The sequence below is a fragment of the Syngnathus acus genome, chromosome 1 (assembly GCF_901709675.1).
Source record: "Syngnathus acus chromosome 1, fSynAcu1.2, whole genome shotgun sequence".
NCBI classification, from domain to species: Eukaryota; Metazoa; Chordata; class Actinopteri; order Syngnathiformes; family Syngnathidae; genus Syngnathus; species Syngnathus acus.
Window position 1 is genome coordinate 2,360,025 of NC_051087.1, and position 15,886 is coordinate 2,375,910.

Consider the following 15,886-nt stretch of genomic DNA (forward strand, 5'->3'; position numbering starts at 1 on the left):
AATACTAAATAATATACATTTAGTTTTTCAAAAATTACTGCACCACAGTTTCATTTTATTAAAAAAATGGATATTTATTGAGACTACTTCACGTGGAGAAGGTACACTGGAATGTGGTACCACTGACAGGCATAAATACAATTTCCATAAAGGACTAGTAGAAAAACAAAACCAGCACAGCTGCAGTGTTTTAGTAAATGAAAACAAGGCAGAAAAATCTCGCTAGGAACAAATGATACAAAGTCTATAAGGATGTTTGACACCATTAGCGAACGCACGCAAAAACGATCGGCTCGGCTAACGATGACGCGCTGTACACACGAACGAGGCGTTGTTTACAACTTGAGTTTTTTCCGACGCCCGCGACTGTCCGAGGTTCCTTCCGGCTTCCGTTTCTGGGCCTGAACGGGAGAAGAAGAAGTGATTAAGGACTTCTTCTGATGAGAAAGAAACATCTCGGCTGCCAACGGTTCCACTTACCGAGCCAGTCTTTGGCCCCCTCTTCTTCTTCTCCGCTTTCTCCCGCTCCTCCAGCTCCATGTTCTCCCTCTCGATGAGCGTGATGAGTGTGTTGCATCGCCTTTGCAGCTCCTGCAAGCGCGCACAAGTCAGCAAGGACGGCGAAGAAGCGGACAGCGAGAAATGTCCGCTCACCATGGCCGTCCTGGACTTGAGGAACCAGTCGAAACGGAACTGGGGCGAGTTGCGGATGCACTGGCGCAGCTCGTCGTACACGCTCTCCTTGTCGAAGCCCAGTTTGTGCAGCATGCAGATGAGGAAGCGGTCCTCCTCCTCCGTGTAGTTCTTGCCCTTGTTGGTGCCGTAGGAGATGCGCAGCTGGTGGAAGGGCGCCTTGTAGCGGCCGATCTGGTTCGAAGGAACATTTGGAGCTTGTCACGCTTGACAGCAGTTTTGAATTGTGAAACTAATTCAAGTTCCGCTTGATGACGAACCTTGGAGTCCAGTGCCTTCTTGATGCTGATCCTCCTCTGGATCCTGGCCTCGCCTCGCTCAATCTGAGCCATGATCTTCTCGATGTCCTGGAGCTCGTTGCAGCGCTCCCAGAACACAGCTGGGGGATCACAGCGCAGGAGGACGTCACGTACGTAGGAAGATGGGGGCAACAATTGGAGTCCAAGCGCACATTACCGGAATATTCCATGACTTCCTCCGGAGTTTTCCCCTCCACCTCTCTGGCGATGTTCTCGATGTCATCGCGTCCCCACTTCTCATTGGCTTTGATGAATTGGTTGAAGTCGCGTTTGTTCCAAATGGTGAATCCCTACACAAGATTAAAAAAAAAAAAAAGATACAGTTCATGTTTGTGGCCAAAGGATAAAAAATCCCAGAGTCCAAATCCTTCCACCTGCTGCAGAAGATTCTCCTTCTCCTCCAGCTCCTCCTCAGTCAAGGCTTCGGCCTCGTCGATCTTGGCCTGCTCCTCCTTCTGAACTTGAGCCGAGTTGGGCATTTCCGGGTTGCGCGGTACCTACGAGGACAAGCTCACGTGATCAAAAGAACATTTGTCAAATCGCAAAAGGTGTGCGGAGCAAGTAAGAAGATGTACCTTGTAGCCAATTGTCTTTCGGTAGAAGAGGATTTCCTTTTCAAGGAGCTCGAAGAGACGTGGGGGGAAGAACTGGAAGTCTTGGACGTTGGGCTGCTTGGGCGGACGGGGAGCCTGGAGGCCCAGAAGGATGAACACAGTTTAGGACAGGACATCATTTTGGTAGCTACACCACCCTAGGACAGGACATCAATTTGGTAGCTACACCACCCAAGGAGGAACGAAAAGTTTTTTTTTTTCCAGCCGCAGAAAACTACCCACCTTGGGGGCTTTGGGCTCGCTGACTCGAAGAGCTTCTCTGAAGTAGGCGTCCACGGCGTAATTGGCCTTCCTCTCTCTCTTGGGCGGCTCAATCCAGTTGGTGATGACCTGAGGAGGAAAGCCAGGAGGTGGAGATGAACATCAAGGCTTGTTGTTGTTCCCACGGTGGCTCTTTTATACCTTTTTCTTCTCTCTGTAGTCTTCTCCCTCAAACGTGTAGACGCTGGTGTTCTCCGTGTCCATGGTGAAGTTCCTCAACGAGCTCTCGCCCAAGGAGGAGAGCTTCTCTTTCATCTCCATCGTCTGGTGGCCGGGTGATCAGACGTCAGGCAAAAAAGTCCGCTGCTAAGCCGGGCGGCCGAGCTTGAAGCCACGACTCACCTTCCTCTCGCCCCTCTCCAGGATGGCGTTGATGTCGTCGTCTGTGATCTCGCTCTCCTTGGAGGCGAAGACGTGCGTGGCGCCGTGCCGAATGATGGACAGCATCTCGTCTTTGCCCAGCTTGTTGGCGCTCGGATCCACAAGTCGCCCTGGTGAGATGAAGAAACAGCCGTGATCAGTGTATGGATCCAAGCTGATGTTTTTAGCTGGCGATTCATGTACCACTAGAGGGAGCCATCATACTTTGAGAATCATTAATCACAATTTTCTTTGCATTAAAGAGTATTAGATTTTTTTTTTTTTTTTGGCGATGCCACGAACTAGCCTGCTAACTTGAAAACAAAACAAAAATGTGTCGTACCTTGCTGGATGACAATGGAGTCCAGGCGCAGTTTCATCTCCGCCCTCTCCACAATTCGCTCCTCCACCGTGTTCTCCGTGATGAAGCGGAAGACGCGCACTTGTTTCAGCTGCCCGATCCTGTGAGCTCGGTCCATGGCCTGGAGGTCCACTTGAGGGTTCCAGTCCGAGTCATAGAGGATGACCACGTCGGCGGTCGCCAGGTTGATACCGAGGCCTCCAGCTCTGGTGCTCAGCATGAAGATGAACTTGCTGCTGTTGGGCTCGTTGTAGGCGTTGATGGAGATCTGAAAAGTGCACCCCACGTTTTAAAGTCACGACATCTTAAAAGTGAAAGCAACGCAGTCCGTTAGCACCGCACCTGTCTCTCTTCGTGCGGCGTCTGACCGTCCAGGCGACAATAGCCGTAGTTCCTCCACATGCAGTAGTCCTCCAAGATGTCCAGCACCCTGGTCATCTGGCTGAAGATGAGCACGCGTGAGCCTGGGGAGAAAAAACAAAAAGCCCACACCCACCATCTTGTGAGCGTTGTGTCCTGCTGTACCAAACTGCACCTCCAACTTACCCTGCTCTTTCATCTTGGGCAGCAGCTTGTCCAGGACCGCCATCTTGCCGCTGTTGACCACCAGGTGGAGGTCGGTGGTGTACGGGGGTCCAGGCTCGGCGCCGTCGAACAGGTACGGGTGATTGCAGCACTTGCGCAGCTGCATGAGCACGTTGAGCAGACGCATCTTGTCCATCTTGCCGGCAGAGTTCAGGATGTCGATGTCCTTCATCAAAATTTTGGTGTACCTTATGGAGAGATCTCGATCAGTGTTTTTTCCTAAATCTATTTTTAGCAACCAACTATCAAAAGGCTTCTTACCATTCTCGCTGCATTTTACTGAGCCCCACATACATCTTGATCTCCTTCTTTGGGAGTAGCGTTTTCTCCACATCAGCTTTTATGCGACGCAGCAGAAATGGGCGGAGCACCTACTCGCAACCATATGATAAAAATATTGAGAATATTCTTCAAAATAAGCAAATCTTTTGAAAATATTCCCAACATACCGTGTGCAGACGCTCCACCAGTTTCTGATCGCCCAAGCAATTGTTCGTGTCAAACCAAGAGTCAAAGTCCTTCAGGGGACAAATGCAAAAAAATTAGGGACTGTTTTTATTATGATTCAAAGATTTGGGAAGGTCACACACCTCTGACGAATTGAAGACGTCTGGAAGCAGGAAGTTGAGCAGGGCCCAAAGCTCGTGCAGGTTGTTCTGGAGCGGCGTACCGGTCAGCAGCAGGCGATTGGTGGTCTTGAATTCTCGCACGATCTCAGACAACTGCGAGGAAATGTGCGTTATTATTCGAGGAGCCTCACAGGTAAAGGACGAAGGCAGACGTACCTTGGATTTCTCGTTCTTGATCCTGTGGGCTTCGTCGATGACCAGGTAGCGCCAGTTGAATTTCTTGAAGACGGCCTTTTCTATGATGAGCATCTCGTACGAAGTCACACACACGTCCCATTCGCCGGGCAGTAACACGTCTCGGATGAGAGCAGTCTGAGAAATGGAGGATGGAGATTCAGACTTTATTTTCACAGACAGTGCTATTTTTTGGTGTCATTTGAATTAAAAAAAATCATTTTTCACGAGAATAATGTAATTTTACAACAACATAAAAAAAGTCAACTCTCTTGACACTAGATTAATTTTCCCTTCACCCTTTCCAAACAACATTGGTAAAATGGCAAACATGGCTGACCCTCTCGTCTCTATCTCCGATGAGGCAGACTGCGCGCAGAGACGGCACCCAGCGCTTGAACTCGTTCATCCAGTTGTACAAGGTGGACTTGGGCACCAGCACCATATGCGGCCCAGGAATGTTCCTGTAGTGCTTCATGTAGCCCAGCAGGGAAATGGTTTGGAGGGTCTTTCCCAAACCCTGACGGGAGACCAATCGGTAGAAATGAAGTCACGTCTCAAAATGAAGTGATACATTTGCGAGAAAGGCGCTCACCATTTCATCGGCGAGGATGCCGTTGATTCCGTTCTCGTACAGAGAGATAAGCCAGTTCAGACCGCGCACCTGATAGTCTCGCATCTTTCCTGATTTGACGTCTGCACGGGAAGGTAAACGCTTGATGGACATACTTTCTTCCTTTCTGTTTCTAAAGAGGCAAGCGCTTACAAGATGGCGAGTCGTCAAAGCGGGTGCAGACGTTCGTGGTCTTGGTGCTCTCGCTCAACAGCTCCTCGTCTTCTTCTTGCTCAGTGCGCCGATGACGATTGCTGAGAGAAAAGCATGAGGAAACAGAAATTGGACTTGGTGCGATGTGGAACGCACGCATGGTTTTACCGGTTACTGGCAAAGCTAAAATGTTACTTAACTAGTTGCCGTTATGATGGATTTTTGATGGCCACAGTTTGAGCAACTTCCACTATTTTCTACTTGGAAAAAAATGTACTCACTCTCCAGCAGACAACAAGTTCTGCTTCTCGTCCTTTTTAATGCGAGGACGCCCCGGCTTCATCTTGAGCGGGGACGTGGGAGTCTTCTGTGCGGCCGGCTGAATGAAGTGAGCAAAAAGCTCGGTTTGCTTCAACAGGTAGTCGAATCTGTTGGTACGGTCCGTTTTCTACGGGCACAAAATATATATTTGGATTATTCCTTGGACAACAACAAAAATATTGTAATTTTTGAGTAGGAAAAAAAAATCCTTACGACTTTCTCTTCATAACCTGGAGCTTTGGTAGAGGACACATCTTGTCCATCGGGTCCTGCATCTGAGGACGACTCCTTGCCAGCATCCGAGTCAGACTTTTCCTATTTGAAGAAAAAAAAAAAAAAAAGATTGTTTAATCAGATTGTTCATTAATTTGCACACTCCCTGAACCCAGTTTACAATGACGACATAAATTTTCCATTTTATTTAGAGCATTCCAACATTTAATTTTGTTAATCACAAAAACAAAATGCCCGAGGCAATGCAGCAATGGCATCACCTCGGGCTGTCATTGGAAAGAAACAAAGGCGAGCTTCGGTGAAGTATTACTAGGCCCAAACGTGTCATAATTAAGAGTGTTTGATTCCTCAAAGAAGGAAATAAGCGCGTGTCGCAACGTCCTACATTTACGGAACGGAACAACAATGGCTTCGGCGGCGCTAGCAAGTTGAGCTACAATTAGCTAGCCGCGAGCTAACTGACGCTAACGGTTAATCAAGTAGAAGTCGGTCGTGGGAAGCGTTCAAGTCAATGGAGGATTATTATAATGTATATCGATACACTGGAAGACACAACCATGTTTAAAAATCAAAACAGTGTCCCATTCCGAACCGTTTTACCTCGGCTCCACCGGCTTCAACTTCGGTCTGCTCTTCCCGCTCCGGTTCCACGCAGCTTAAAATGTCCGACATGTTTTACGGCTATTCCCTCTTGGGCTGGTCCCGTGTAAGATGGATCTATTGTGGATTTTAGGGACAACTTTCTCGCCGTGTTCTGGTCCTGTTCTGTTGGGTCTGTGGAATGAAAGACACACCGGTCAGCGCGAGTGGTTGCTTTGCTCCTCCCGAACACCCGCGTTCTCGGCGAGAGTTTGCCGCTCAATCGCGAGACTTGACCATGTAGCTTTCATCGAAATCGGAAATACCGGAACGCACACCGAAGATGAACGTGAATGCATCGCGAAAATTGAAAATACAATTTAATTATTTGTTGTTGTTGTTGTTGTTGCTATAATTAAACAAGATCTAAAACTATGTTGCATATATTTCTATGCTTTCCTGGAGTATTTAGAATAATACATCATTTATGACAACAGCTGTGAAAGAATCGGGAAAACTGAAACTAAAACGTAGACGTCATGAATCATAAACGGGGAAAAAAAAAACTCTCGTTTTTAGTCAAATTTAAAAACGCAAAAACTACATGGGATATTTTTTTGTAGGTTAATTCACGTATAAACTTGAATTTACAGGTAATAATAATAACAGGCAATGCAAAGACCACCAAAACGGACGTTTGCTTTGGGGGGTCCTTATTGCTTGTCAGGCGTGAGAGAAATGACGTAGCCGTTGTTGATCAGCTGATTCCGGTTGAGTGATTTCACCAAAACTACAACAGAATTTACCTGCGAAACGAGATTTAACACCAAAACGGAGCATATCTTCTTCAAGTCGGACACTATTGACATGCTCCATTTGGGTATGGACGTGTTTATTCAGAGCCTATGCCCTCCTTCTTTCCCATTCAGGGCGTATTAGCTTTTATGCTAAGTCAGTGGCTGCCGAGAAACATCACACAGCTAACGTCAAGCCCTTCAAGTTGCTTTGTTCGACGCGGGGCTCGTAAACAAATGTATATATATTTAAAACACTTACTAGCGGCGCGGTTCAATGTGGTTCCGGTGGTGATCAGATGACGGATGTATTTGTACTTGTGTTTTAAGCGGTGGCTTTGCTATTATGACGATACGGCTACTGTCAAGGCGCTCATGACCGATGGACTACCGTAGTGAAGAAAAAGGTGGAAAACAAGTGTGATAACTGCACTTTAAGTAACTATAGATGATGTTTGTTTTGTTATTAATGTGTTTGACTTCGGTTGTTATGCCAAGTTGACGTGTCAACGCCATTAACATCGCTCAAAACTAATAAAACAGCTGTAATACACTGTACAGTAATTCTCAAACCAAGTGGCAGTTTAAAAATATCACTACATAATAAACATCATTATAAAAATGTACTTAAATACATGTTTAAAAGCGAGCAGTAGTTCAAGTTAAAATGTGAATGTTCTGCACTTTTAGTCAAATACAACTGAACTCCATTTGGAAAGTAAAAAAAAAAAAAAATACTGGATTATAAAAGGTTGAATGAAGCAGGCTGTACACATACCCAGAAGCGTTATTATATGTCACATTTTAAATGTGAACATTTATTTGGATTTAAATGAGTGATTCTTTGTGTCCATCTGGTGGTAAACTGCATTTGTCTTGTAACATTATGAAATTTGTCAATTTTACTTTACGGCTTATAACATTTTGACATCTGTCGACTTTCCTGTTCGTTTTCACTGTGAGCCATTCATCGTTTGTTGAGTTATGTTAAGCTGCAGTTGTCAGATGCCACATGACCAATGAGGCGTCCCGCTGGCTTTGTCTCTCACAGGCCGCCATCATGGACAAAATTTTGGAGGGCCTGATCAGCTCTGCTCACACGCTTCCGGTGAAGAAGGCCATTGTGAAAAAGGTGGTGGAGGCGGCAGAGAAGGACGTGGCGGCGGAGGAGTGCCGGGCTCTGTTTGCTGCCACGACCCGCCTCATCCTGCTGGGGGAGGACCCCTTCCAGAAGCAAGTGAGCAGTGGTTTGTCATATAGTGATCAACTAGATTTTTTTCTTTTGATATCTGAGGTTGATTTTATTTGAAGCCGTCTTACATCAGAGAGCTTCACTTGGTCGGTCCAGCCATATTCTTGTCTTGCAGAAAAAATATGCTCTGTCGCCATCTTGTATTAAAAAGCAATTATAAACCTTTTTATTTGTTACTCAGACCCCTCGTGACCTCCTATCCTCTCTCCTCAGGTGGGCTTCCAGGTCCTGGAGGCGTACGCACGCTACCACCGCTCGGCGTTTGAGGCGTTCTTCACCAAGGACTTTGTGCTGGGCCTGCTGCAGCAGGGCTACGAGCAGCTGGATCACAAAGACCCCGCCGTGGTGGACTACATCCACTGCGGCTTGCGGCTGCTCATCAGTTGCCCCGCCGTGCTGGAGCTTTTCGCCGTGGTCCAGGTGGAGGTGCTGAGGATGGTGTGCGAGCGGCCCGGGCCGGCCGCGTGCGCCCGTCTCGCCTCCCTGCTGTCGGACTTTGTGCAGTGCGTGCCCAGGGACAAGGGCGGCGTCCTGTTCTGCCAGCAGCTGGTGAGGACCATCGGCTACTTCCACTGCCTGGCCAACCAGGAGCAGGAACTGGGCGAGTACGTGGCCCAGGTCACCAAGGTCAGCACGTTGCTGCAGAACATCTGGAAGGCCGAGCCGGCCACGCTGCTGCCTTCCCTACAGGAGGTCTTCGCCATCATCTCTTCTACGGGTGAGATGATTGATTCAGTACTGCGCCCTAGCTGTCTGGAGGCACTTTATTTTTGTAACATTCCGACTTATATTCACTATAAAAACTTACTGTCCTCCCCACCGTCCTACTTCAGACCCAGCGTTCGAACCGTCCATCGCCTTGGCCAGTCTGGTGCAGTACATCCCGGTCCAGATGATCACAGTGCTTATTAAGAGTCTCACCACAGACCAGAATGTCAAAGACGCAAACATGACCAAAGCACTCTGCAGGTATGTGGAAGTATGATACGCTCAACATGACGCTTTTGGATGAAGGCCACATATACCCGTCGTGTTTTCTTAGGATGATTGACTGGCTCTCTTGGCCTCTGGCCCAGCACGTGGACACCTGGGTTATCGCTTTGCTCAAAGGCCTGGCCGCCGTTCAGAAGTTCACCATCCTCATAGATGTCACTCTGCTCAAAATTGAACTGGTAGGTCTTGAGATGTGCTCACGTTATGTTTTAGTGGGATTTAACGACTACCATCCTCTTGCAGCCGATAATGATTTTCAACTTCTCACACAGGTGTTCAATCGTCTGTGGTACCCCATCGTGCGACCGGGGGCCCTCGCCGTCCTCTCCCACATGCTCCTCAGTTTCCAGCATTCTCCCGAGGCCTTCCATCTGGTAAGCCAGTGGTCACCGAACTACGGCCCGCGGGCCGGATACGGCCCACGGGACCGTTTAATCCGGCCCGCCAACCCTGAACAAATTGTATTATTGAACTTTTTTTTTGTGGTCATTTTGCCTGCAATGACTGCGTTTCCCCAGTAGATGGGGAAGCGCTCGCCTGCGCATTTACTACCGGAAGCCGTGTCAGAAAGCTCGGTGCACACTCACAAGTGCGTGTACGTACTCAGTAGTATGGACATGGCGCACTCGCGCTCTATTTGTATCAGTCCCGAATTTAGAGCGTGGGCTGTGACGACAGCATTCTTGTAATTCGCGCGCTGAGCTTTCAGATGCAGTTTTGCGCTAAAGCCACCCACAAACCTTCCCCTGGAATCCTTCCATTAAAATGAGTCGCCCAAGGAAAAGCAAGGTGGACACAGTGCCGAGCGTTTAAAAGAGAGTGGCCAATTTGGCTCGACGTACGCGACGTGACGTTCAGCCACATGAACGTCAACATCAACCCGTCACAGATCGAGGTAAACGGACCAACACCTCGGATCTCGCCTAAGAATTGCCACAACAAATTTTACTCCAGACTATGACGCACTAGCAAACTTTAACAAAAAAGACAGCGGTGTCTACAAGCCTACTGGAACCTACAAAAGGATTATAAGGAAGGAACACAAGAACTTTAAGAGACTGCTCATATGTGTCAGAGAGATTCTGCTCTGACAACTGAGCTGAACTTTTATCTGTTAAGATTGTGCATGGCACAACAGAAAGTTAATGTTCCATGGCTTTTTTTTCTATGAGGAACCCAGAGAGAGTTATTTAGTTATTATTTATTTCCTGTTTTTTCTGTGAAGAACTCAGAGAGGGTTATTTAGTTATTATTTATTTCATTAATAGTGTTATTATTTGTTTCCTGACTTTTTTTCTGTAAAGAACCTGGAAAGGGTTATTAAATAACCGTTATTTGGTTATGTGTGGCTTTCTGGAAAACAATACATTTTTTAAGCTCCCCTACGATCATCACACTTTTTCTGTTACAAACTGACACCGGCCCCCCATCAGAGAAGGGAAAAGTTATGTGGCCCTCACAGGAAAAAGTTTGGGGACCCCTGTGGTAAGCCATCTAACCTGCCAAAAAAAAAAAGACGTGAAAGGGACATTTTTCTATTGTCTCCCATAATCATCTGTTGCAGGTTATTCCGCACGTGGTGCATCTGGTGCAGTCGCTGCAGGCCGACGGGCTCCCCACCAGTAAAGCCTTCCTGCTGCAGTTCAGCGAGCTCGTGCACTGCATGATGTATCAGTATTCTGGATTCCCTGATCTCTACGACCACATTTTGGAAGCCATCAAGGTAAGCGAGCGTTTTTGTTGTTGTTTTTTTTAACTTTGTCAATATTTACTACATAATTAAGAAAATATATTTACACGTACAAGCCAACACTATACCCGGCGAAAACTGACCCAGGAACATGTTTGAACACGAGAAGAATTTTCAGGTTAAATATGCATCTCATGCCGCCAGGATCTGCCGAAACCAAGCGAGGAGAAGATCAAGCTGGTGCTGAATCAAAGTGCCTGGACGTCCCAGTCCAACTCTTTTGCCTCGGGACCGCTGAGGCAGGTCGGGAAGTCCGAGACTGGCAAGACGGGCTTGGTCAACCTGGGCAACACCTGCTTCATGAACAGCATCCTGCAGACGCTCTTCATGGCCACAGAGTAAGTCACCAGCCATTTTTTATATAAAACACTTGACTGCCACACTCAAATTAAAAAAAAAAAAATTCTTTGATGTAAGTGAACTTTGTCTTGCCTCAGTTTCAGACGACACGTGTTGTCGCTGCGCCTGAACGGTTGCAGCACGCTGATGAAGAAGCTGCAGATGCTCTTTGCTTTCCTTGCACACACTCAGGTTTGTGTTAATGGAAGACTAGAACGATCGTGGCAGCTGGAAAGTGTGGCGCAATGTCTTTGGTTCCCCCCTAGAGGGCGGCCTACGCTCCGAGGAACTTCTTGGAGGTGTCCCGCCCGCCGTGGTTTAATGCGGGCTCTCAGCAGGACTGCTCAGAGTACCTCCGCTTTCTCCTCGACAGGTACGGCACGTGAATTTGAATTGAAGAGCTTCTCCCAAGTTTCTTGACATTGTCTCCCGATACCAAGGTTACACGAAGAGGAGAAAACCATTCAGGTGTTGGAATCAAACAACCCAAGTGTTCCCACCGACGCCATCGATGCAAGCGGCAAAGAAGCGAGCGCTCCGACGTCCCCCGAAGAAGGCGAAGCTCCCGCTCCAAAAGTGGACGACAACGACAGACGGACCTTGATTGAGAGGACTTTTGGCGGGAAACTCGTGACGGGCATCCGCTGCACCCACTGCGACTGCGTCTCCGAGAAGGAAGAGCCCTTCACGGACCTTTCGCTGGCCTTCTGCCCCTCGCGGGGTGCCACCAAATCCAACGAGTCCAAAGCAAGTTTGCCTTTTTAATATCAATTATTCACACTCAAATCAGCAAGTTTGCCAAATTTCTGCAATATGGTAGTTTAGCCTCTTTCACACAAAGACCCAGACAAATGACTAACCTATTAATTAAGCTTCTTTTGCACCCAGTTTGCCACTTTCACAGAGGCCTACTAGCCAAATGACATTTAGCAATTTAGCCTCCTTCACATGGAGCTCAGCCCAAATTCCATAAACTGTTTCCGACAGAGATTCAGCGAAATGATAGCTAATTTGCGATTGAACCTTTTTCACACAAAGATCGAGTTGAATTAACACATATTAGCGCTGAAACGTTTTGTCTCTTGTCTTCCCAAGTCGGACGAGTCCAAAGTGGTTTGCCAGGGTTCCGTCAACGGCGGCAGCGAGACCCCTATGCCGGGGACCAAAGACCAATCCGGACACGTCCACGGCCTGCCAGAGAACAACGAACCTCCCCTCACCGTGCCCGACCTGGTGGACTACTTCCTAGCTCCGGAGATCCTGGATAAGGACAACGCCTACTTTTGTGGCAAGTGTGGCAGCCTGCGAAGGGCAGAGCGGACCCTCAAGGTGATGTCAGCCCCCGAGTACCTGATCCTCACGCTGCTACGCTTCGCTTACGACGCCAAGTGCCACGTCCGCCGCAAGATCCTGGACAACGTCACCATCCCGCCGCGCCTGCGCCTTCCCGTGCACCGTCCCTCGGTGACTTTGCCGGCCCCGCCCCTACAGCCCGCCTCTTCCCCGCCCCTGGTGGATTCCCCCGAGAGCAGCGAGAACCTGGCCAAGAAACTCAAACCCTCCCGTCGAGACGAGGAAGTCCAGTCGGTGCTTTACGTCCTCAGCTCCGTCGTGATGCATTCGGGCGTGTCGTCCGAAAGTGGACACTACTACTCCTACGGCTGCGACAGCACAGCGGAAGGGGACGCCGTCTGTCAGGAGGACTTGAGTCAAGGGGAGCAAGCCCGGCAGGGTCCGAGCGGTCAAGGGGGCGGCAGCTCTGTGCCCACCAGCGACTGGCTGCTGTTCAATGACAGCAGGGTGACATTTGCCTCCTTCCAGTCGGTGCAAAACATCACCAGTCGCTTCCCCAAGGACACGGCCTATGTGCTCATGTACAGGAAACAGGAAGTGGCCGGGCAGGCCTCCATTAAAGGCCCGACGGCCAGCGGAATAAGGCAGAGCGCCGAGCCGCCGTTGCAGAAAGAACTGCTGGATGCCATTATCAAGGACAATAAGTTGTATCTACAGGTAAAACCCAAAGCAATTCACACAGAAATACAGCAAAGCCGTATATTCTTGATCCTTGATGTAAAATGAGACTCAACTCTCAACTTCTAGAGCACTTTAAAACAACTATTGTTGCATATAAAAGTGCTGTGTAGGGAGAGAAAATCAGTCATACAATAATAACACAGCTGCAGCGATATCCTGATTTAGCTGGGTTTTGCGTAAAAGACACAGATGAACTGTTTATCGAGTTAAAGCTTACGTTTCTTCTCCGTGTCGTGAAATGATGCCGTCTTCTCCAATTTACGCGAGACGAGAGCGACTATTGAGCCGCTCAAGGGGAGTGAACATGGAACGCCGAGCTTTACACTTATTCGCATTTCACACACGTACTGTGGCGTTGGCGATATACAACAAACGTCCTCAACAAATCATCAAGATCAATGCTGGATAAACAGATTTGTTTCGGTTTCGCCTTTGAGTCAAATCCCGCAAGAAGCCAGGCAGTAATTTCACGAGCCACTGAACCGTCCTGAAGCAAACCGCCACTAGAGGGAGCTGTCGGTACGCCTCAACTCTCTTTCACATGTTTATTTCTCTCCACAGGAACAAGAGCTGAACGCTCGGACTCAGGCTCTGCAGGCGCCGTCTTCTTCCTGCTCCTTCAGGCCCAACGGCTCAGATGACAACAACCCGCCGGGGAGTTGCGGACCGTCTGGAGGGGGAGGGGGAGGAGGAGGGTTTAACACCATTAGTAGACTGGTCTTCTAAAGCTAAGCACACAATGCTAACAAGAGCAAGGGTGGGGGGGGGGATCTTTTTACTCTCCTCAGAGGGACAAATAAAAAGGTATCAAAGCTGTAACAGGTGGAACGGTGCAAGTGGATCATGTAAAAAACAAAGATGGATACATTTAGCTGTATAGCAACGTTAAGAGGTGTAGACAGCTTTACAGATGCCAGCTCTGCAGGTCCGTTGAACAGTGGTGCCTTGAGATACAAGTGACCCGACTCTTTCTTTTCTCCAGATATAGATGCTGTCATAACTTGAAAATTAAGCATTGAGTGGTGGCAGTCAAATTCATTCAACTCACTCGAAAAGCAGCCGGAGTGCTTCAAACTGTAATGCCACTCCCAGTCGACATTTGCAAACTAAACATAAAACACGTGTGTTTTTAAAACAACTAAATAATGTGACCTAATGAATGGCTTGTTAGCTTTGTCGAAGAAGCCGCCTATTCAATGTTTGCACCATACAGTATATACAGTACTGCCTCCTGGTGGCCAAGGTGGGGACAGCACAAGGAGCAGCGTACTGAATCGGATTGAAGCAGAAACTAATAAATTATTTACTATTCTTAACTAAATACTTATTTAGATGTTATTGTGTTTTTGTTTCATGCAATGTTACTGAATCCTAGCGCTTATTGATTTGTTTTGGGGGGGGGGGGGGGGTGCATCATTCGCATTTCCACTCATTTCAATGAGGAAAGATGATTTGACACAAGCATGTGTGGTCCTGGGATGGATTTCTTATCTCAAGGTATCACTGCATTATGCGCTGAGAATATTGCCCACCCCTGGCAACAAGCACTGAAAAGCTCCTTGAGGACTGAAAGTGTTGTACACTGTTCAACTATTTTTAATTTATTATTGAGATTTTGTTTTGGTGAAATTTATTTTCTTTCAATTAAGGTTCAAACAAAAGAAAAATATGCGGTTTGAACCATGCATTATGATACAACTAGCAGAACCTCCAAGGTGGAAAGCAAGACTGAATCACACAGGACTTTATTTGTAATTCTAAAAGTTTGCTAACTTATTAGCATGTAGCTATGTTCCATTTTGGAGGTTCCACTTCTCATCTGCATGCATTTTGATCATTGGCGTGTTTTATTTTTCCAAGCTGATTGATATATTGGGCATTTGATAACTTTAATATCACATATATGCAATAAATCAATTTGTCTTAAAAAGGTGCTCAATTTAGTTGAATTGAAAACAACATACGTACACAATATGTCGCTTTAGGTATATTTTAGTGGGCAGCCAGGTGAAGATGCAGGCGGGCATTGTAACAACTGGGCTTGCTGTTTTTGCGTCACTGGTAATTAGTTGGGTCTCATTTCTTCATCGATACCCCTCCGGCTGTTGTTGTTGCTGAAGAAGTGATTAATCATGGTGGCTAACAGGACACATTCTTGGGGGAAGGCGTTTAGCATCACAATGGCATTCCAATAAGATTCTTCAGATGCCTGAAAGCGGGGAGATGCGACATACCCCTCTGTAGTTAATATCAACCTTGCAATTTTGTGCTGAGAACAATCGGAAATAATTTTTGTGTCTGATAAGTGAGGATGCAAAGGATGCATTTATAAAAAGCAGGTGTAATGGGATGAAGAGGAGAAGTTTATTCTGAGCCAGTATTGGTAAGGTACTGATGGAAAAAAGCAGGTAGGCAAAAATGAAGGATGTGTAAGAATGCACAAATTAAAAAGCAGGTCTGAGGAAAGTCAAGGAATTCCTTGTCAGGAGAAGGTGGGGGGTAATGCCAGGGGGAAAAACATCAGGTATGGGAAGGAGATGGAAAAGAGGTCACAGGAAGGAAGGGAGGAAGGAAGGAAGGTAGGCAGAAAGTAGGTTTAGGTACAACAGAGCTAATCTCCACTTGAAACAATGCAAAGTTAGCTAGCGTTAAGGCCTTCAACTTCCGGTTATGACATTCACAATAAGATTCCCGTCAGCCGATGAACAGGCGAAATTACGTGTCGGACTTTCACACTGAAAATCCGTCGTTAATTGACAATTATACATAGAATACGTGCCATAAAAATTAAAATGTTCATGTCAGAAATGACAACTTTAAATAACCACGATAAATAGACTTTTAAACT

At 47.3% G+C, this 15,886-nt stretch overlaps 2 protein-coding genes across 3 annotated transcripts; one reads left to right on the forward strand and one right to left on the reverse strand.

The window, feature by feature from the left end:
• Nucleotides 1-52: 52 nt before the first annotated feature.
• Nucleotides 53-6,146, reverse strand: smarca5 (SWI/SNF related, matrix associated, actin dependent regulator of chromatin, subfamily a, member 5). The gene is made up of 23 exons (XM_037255540.1): nt 5,898-6,146; nt 5,277-5,378; nt 5,024-5,190; nt 4,743-4,843; nt 4,572-4,672; nt 4,317-4,496; nt 3,959-4,114; nt 3,764-3,895; nt 3,623-3,691; nt 3,435-3,544; nt 3,135-3,361; nt 2,931-3,052; nt 2,571-2,856; nt 2,210-2,358; nt 2,009-2,131; nt 1,829-1,936; nt 1,568-1,681; nt 1,367-1,489; nt 1,150-1,282; nt 954-1,072; nt 655-867; nt 481-591; nt 53-401 (listed from the first exon to the last, which is right to left on the reverse strand). The coding sequence occupies exons 1-23, from the start codon at nt 5,967-5,969 to the stop codon at nt 336-338; spliced, it is 3,084 nt and encodes a 1,027-aa protein (XP_037111435.1). The 5' UTR covers nt 5,970-6,146; the 3' UTR covers nt 53-335.
• A 453-nt stretch (nt 6,147-6,599) lies between these two features.
• On the forward strand, nt 6,600-14,969 carry usp38 (ubiquitin specific peptidase 38). Of its 2 annotated transcripts, none has more exons than XM_037255993.1 (13): nt 6,600-6,756; nt 7,722-7,907; nt 8,136-8,640; nt 8,756-8,891; nt 8,965-9,094; nt 9,188-9,289; nt 10,480-10,638; nt 10,810-11,003; nt 11,103-11,196; nt 11,271-11,377; nt 11,445-11,751; nt 12,100-13,014; nt 13,600-14,969. In XM_037255993.1, exons 2-13 carry the CDS (start codon nt 7,731-7,733, stop codon nt 13,762-13,764), a joined length of 2,991 nt encoding a protein of 996 aa, XP_037111888.1. In that variant the 5' UTR covers nt 6,600-6,756; nt 7,722-7,730; the 3' UTR covers nt 13,765-14,969. The 2 variants fall into 2 exon arrangements, with proteins under 2 accessions (XP_037111888.1, XP_037111973.1); XM_037256078.1 differs by having other exon boundaries at nt 11,445-11,736.
• Nucleotides 14,970-15,886: the final 917 nt, after the last annotated feature.

Excerpts from the sequence above, each read along its gene's own strand:
- smarca5 (XM_037255540.1), bottom strand. The coding sequence starts at position 5,969 with ATGTCGGACATTTTAAGCTGCGTGGAACCGGAGCGGGAAGAGCAGACC. Across the intron at positions 4,844-5,023 it reads AACTTGTTGTCTGCTGGAGA|CAATCGTCATCGGCGCACTG; the intron begins GTGAGTACATTT and ends CTTTTCTCTCAG. Across the intron at positions 868-953 it reads AGAAGGCACTGGACTCCAAG|ATCGGCCGCTACAAGGCGCC; the intron begins GTTCGTCATCAA and ends CCTTCGAACCAG.
- usp38 (XM_037255993.1), top strand. The coding sequence starts at position 7,731 with ATGGACAAAATTTTGGAGGGCCTGATCAGCTCTGCTCACACGCTTCCG. Across the intron at positions 10,639-10,809 it reads ACATTTTGGAAGCCATCAAG|GATCTGCCGAAACCAAGCGA; the intron begins GTAAGCGAGCGT and ends TCATGCCGCCAG. Across the intron at positions 13,015-13,599 it reads ACAATAAGTTGTATCTACAG|GAACAAGAGCTGAACGCTCG; the intron begins GTAAAACCCAAA and ends TTCTCTCCACAG.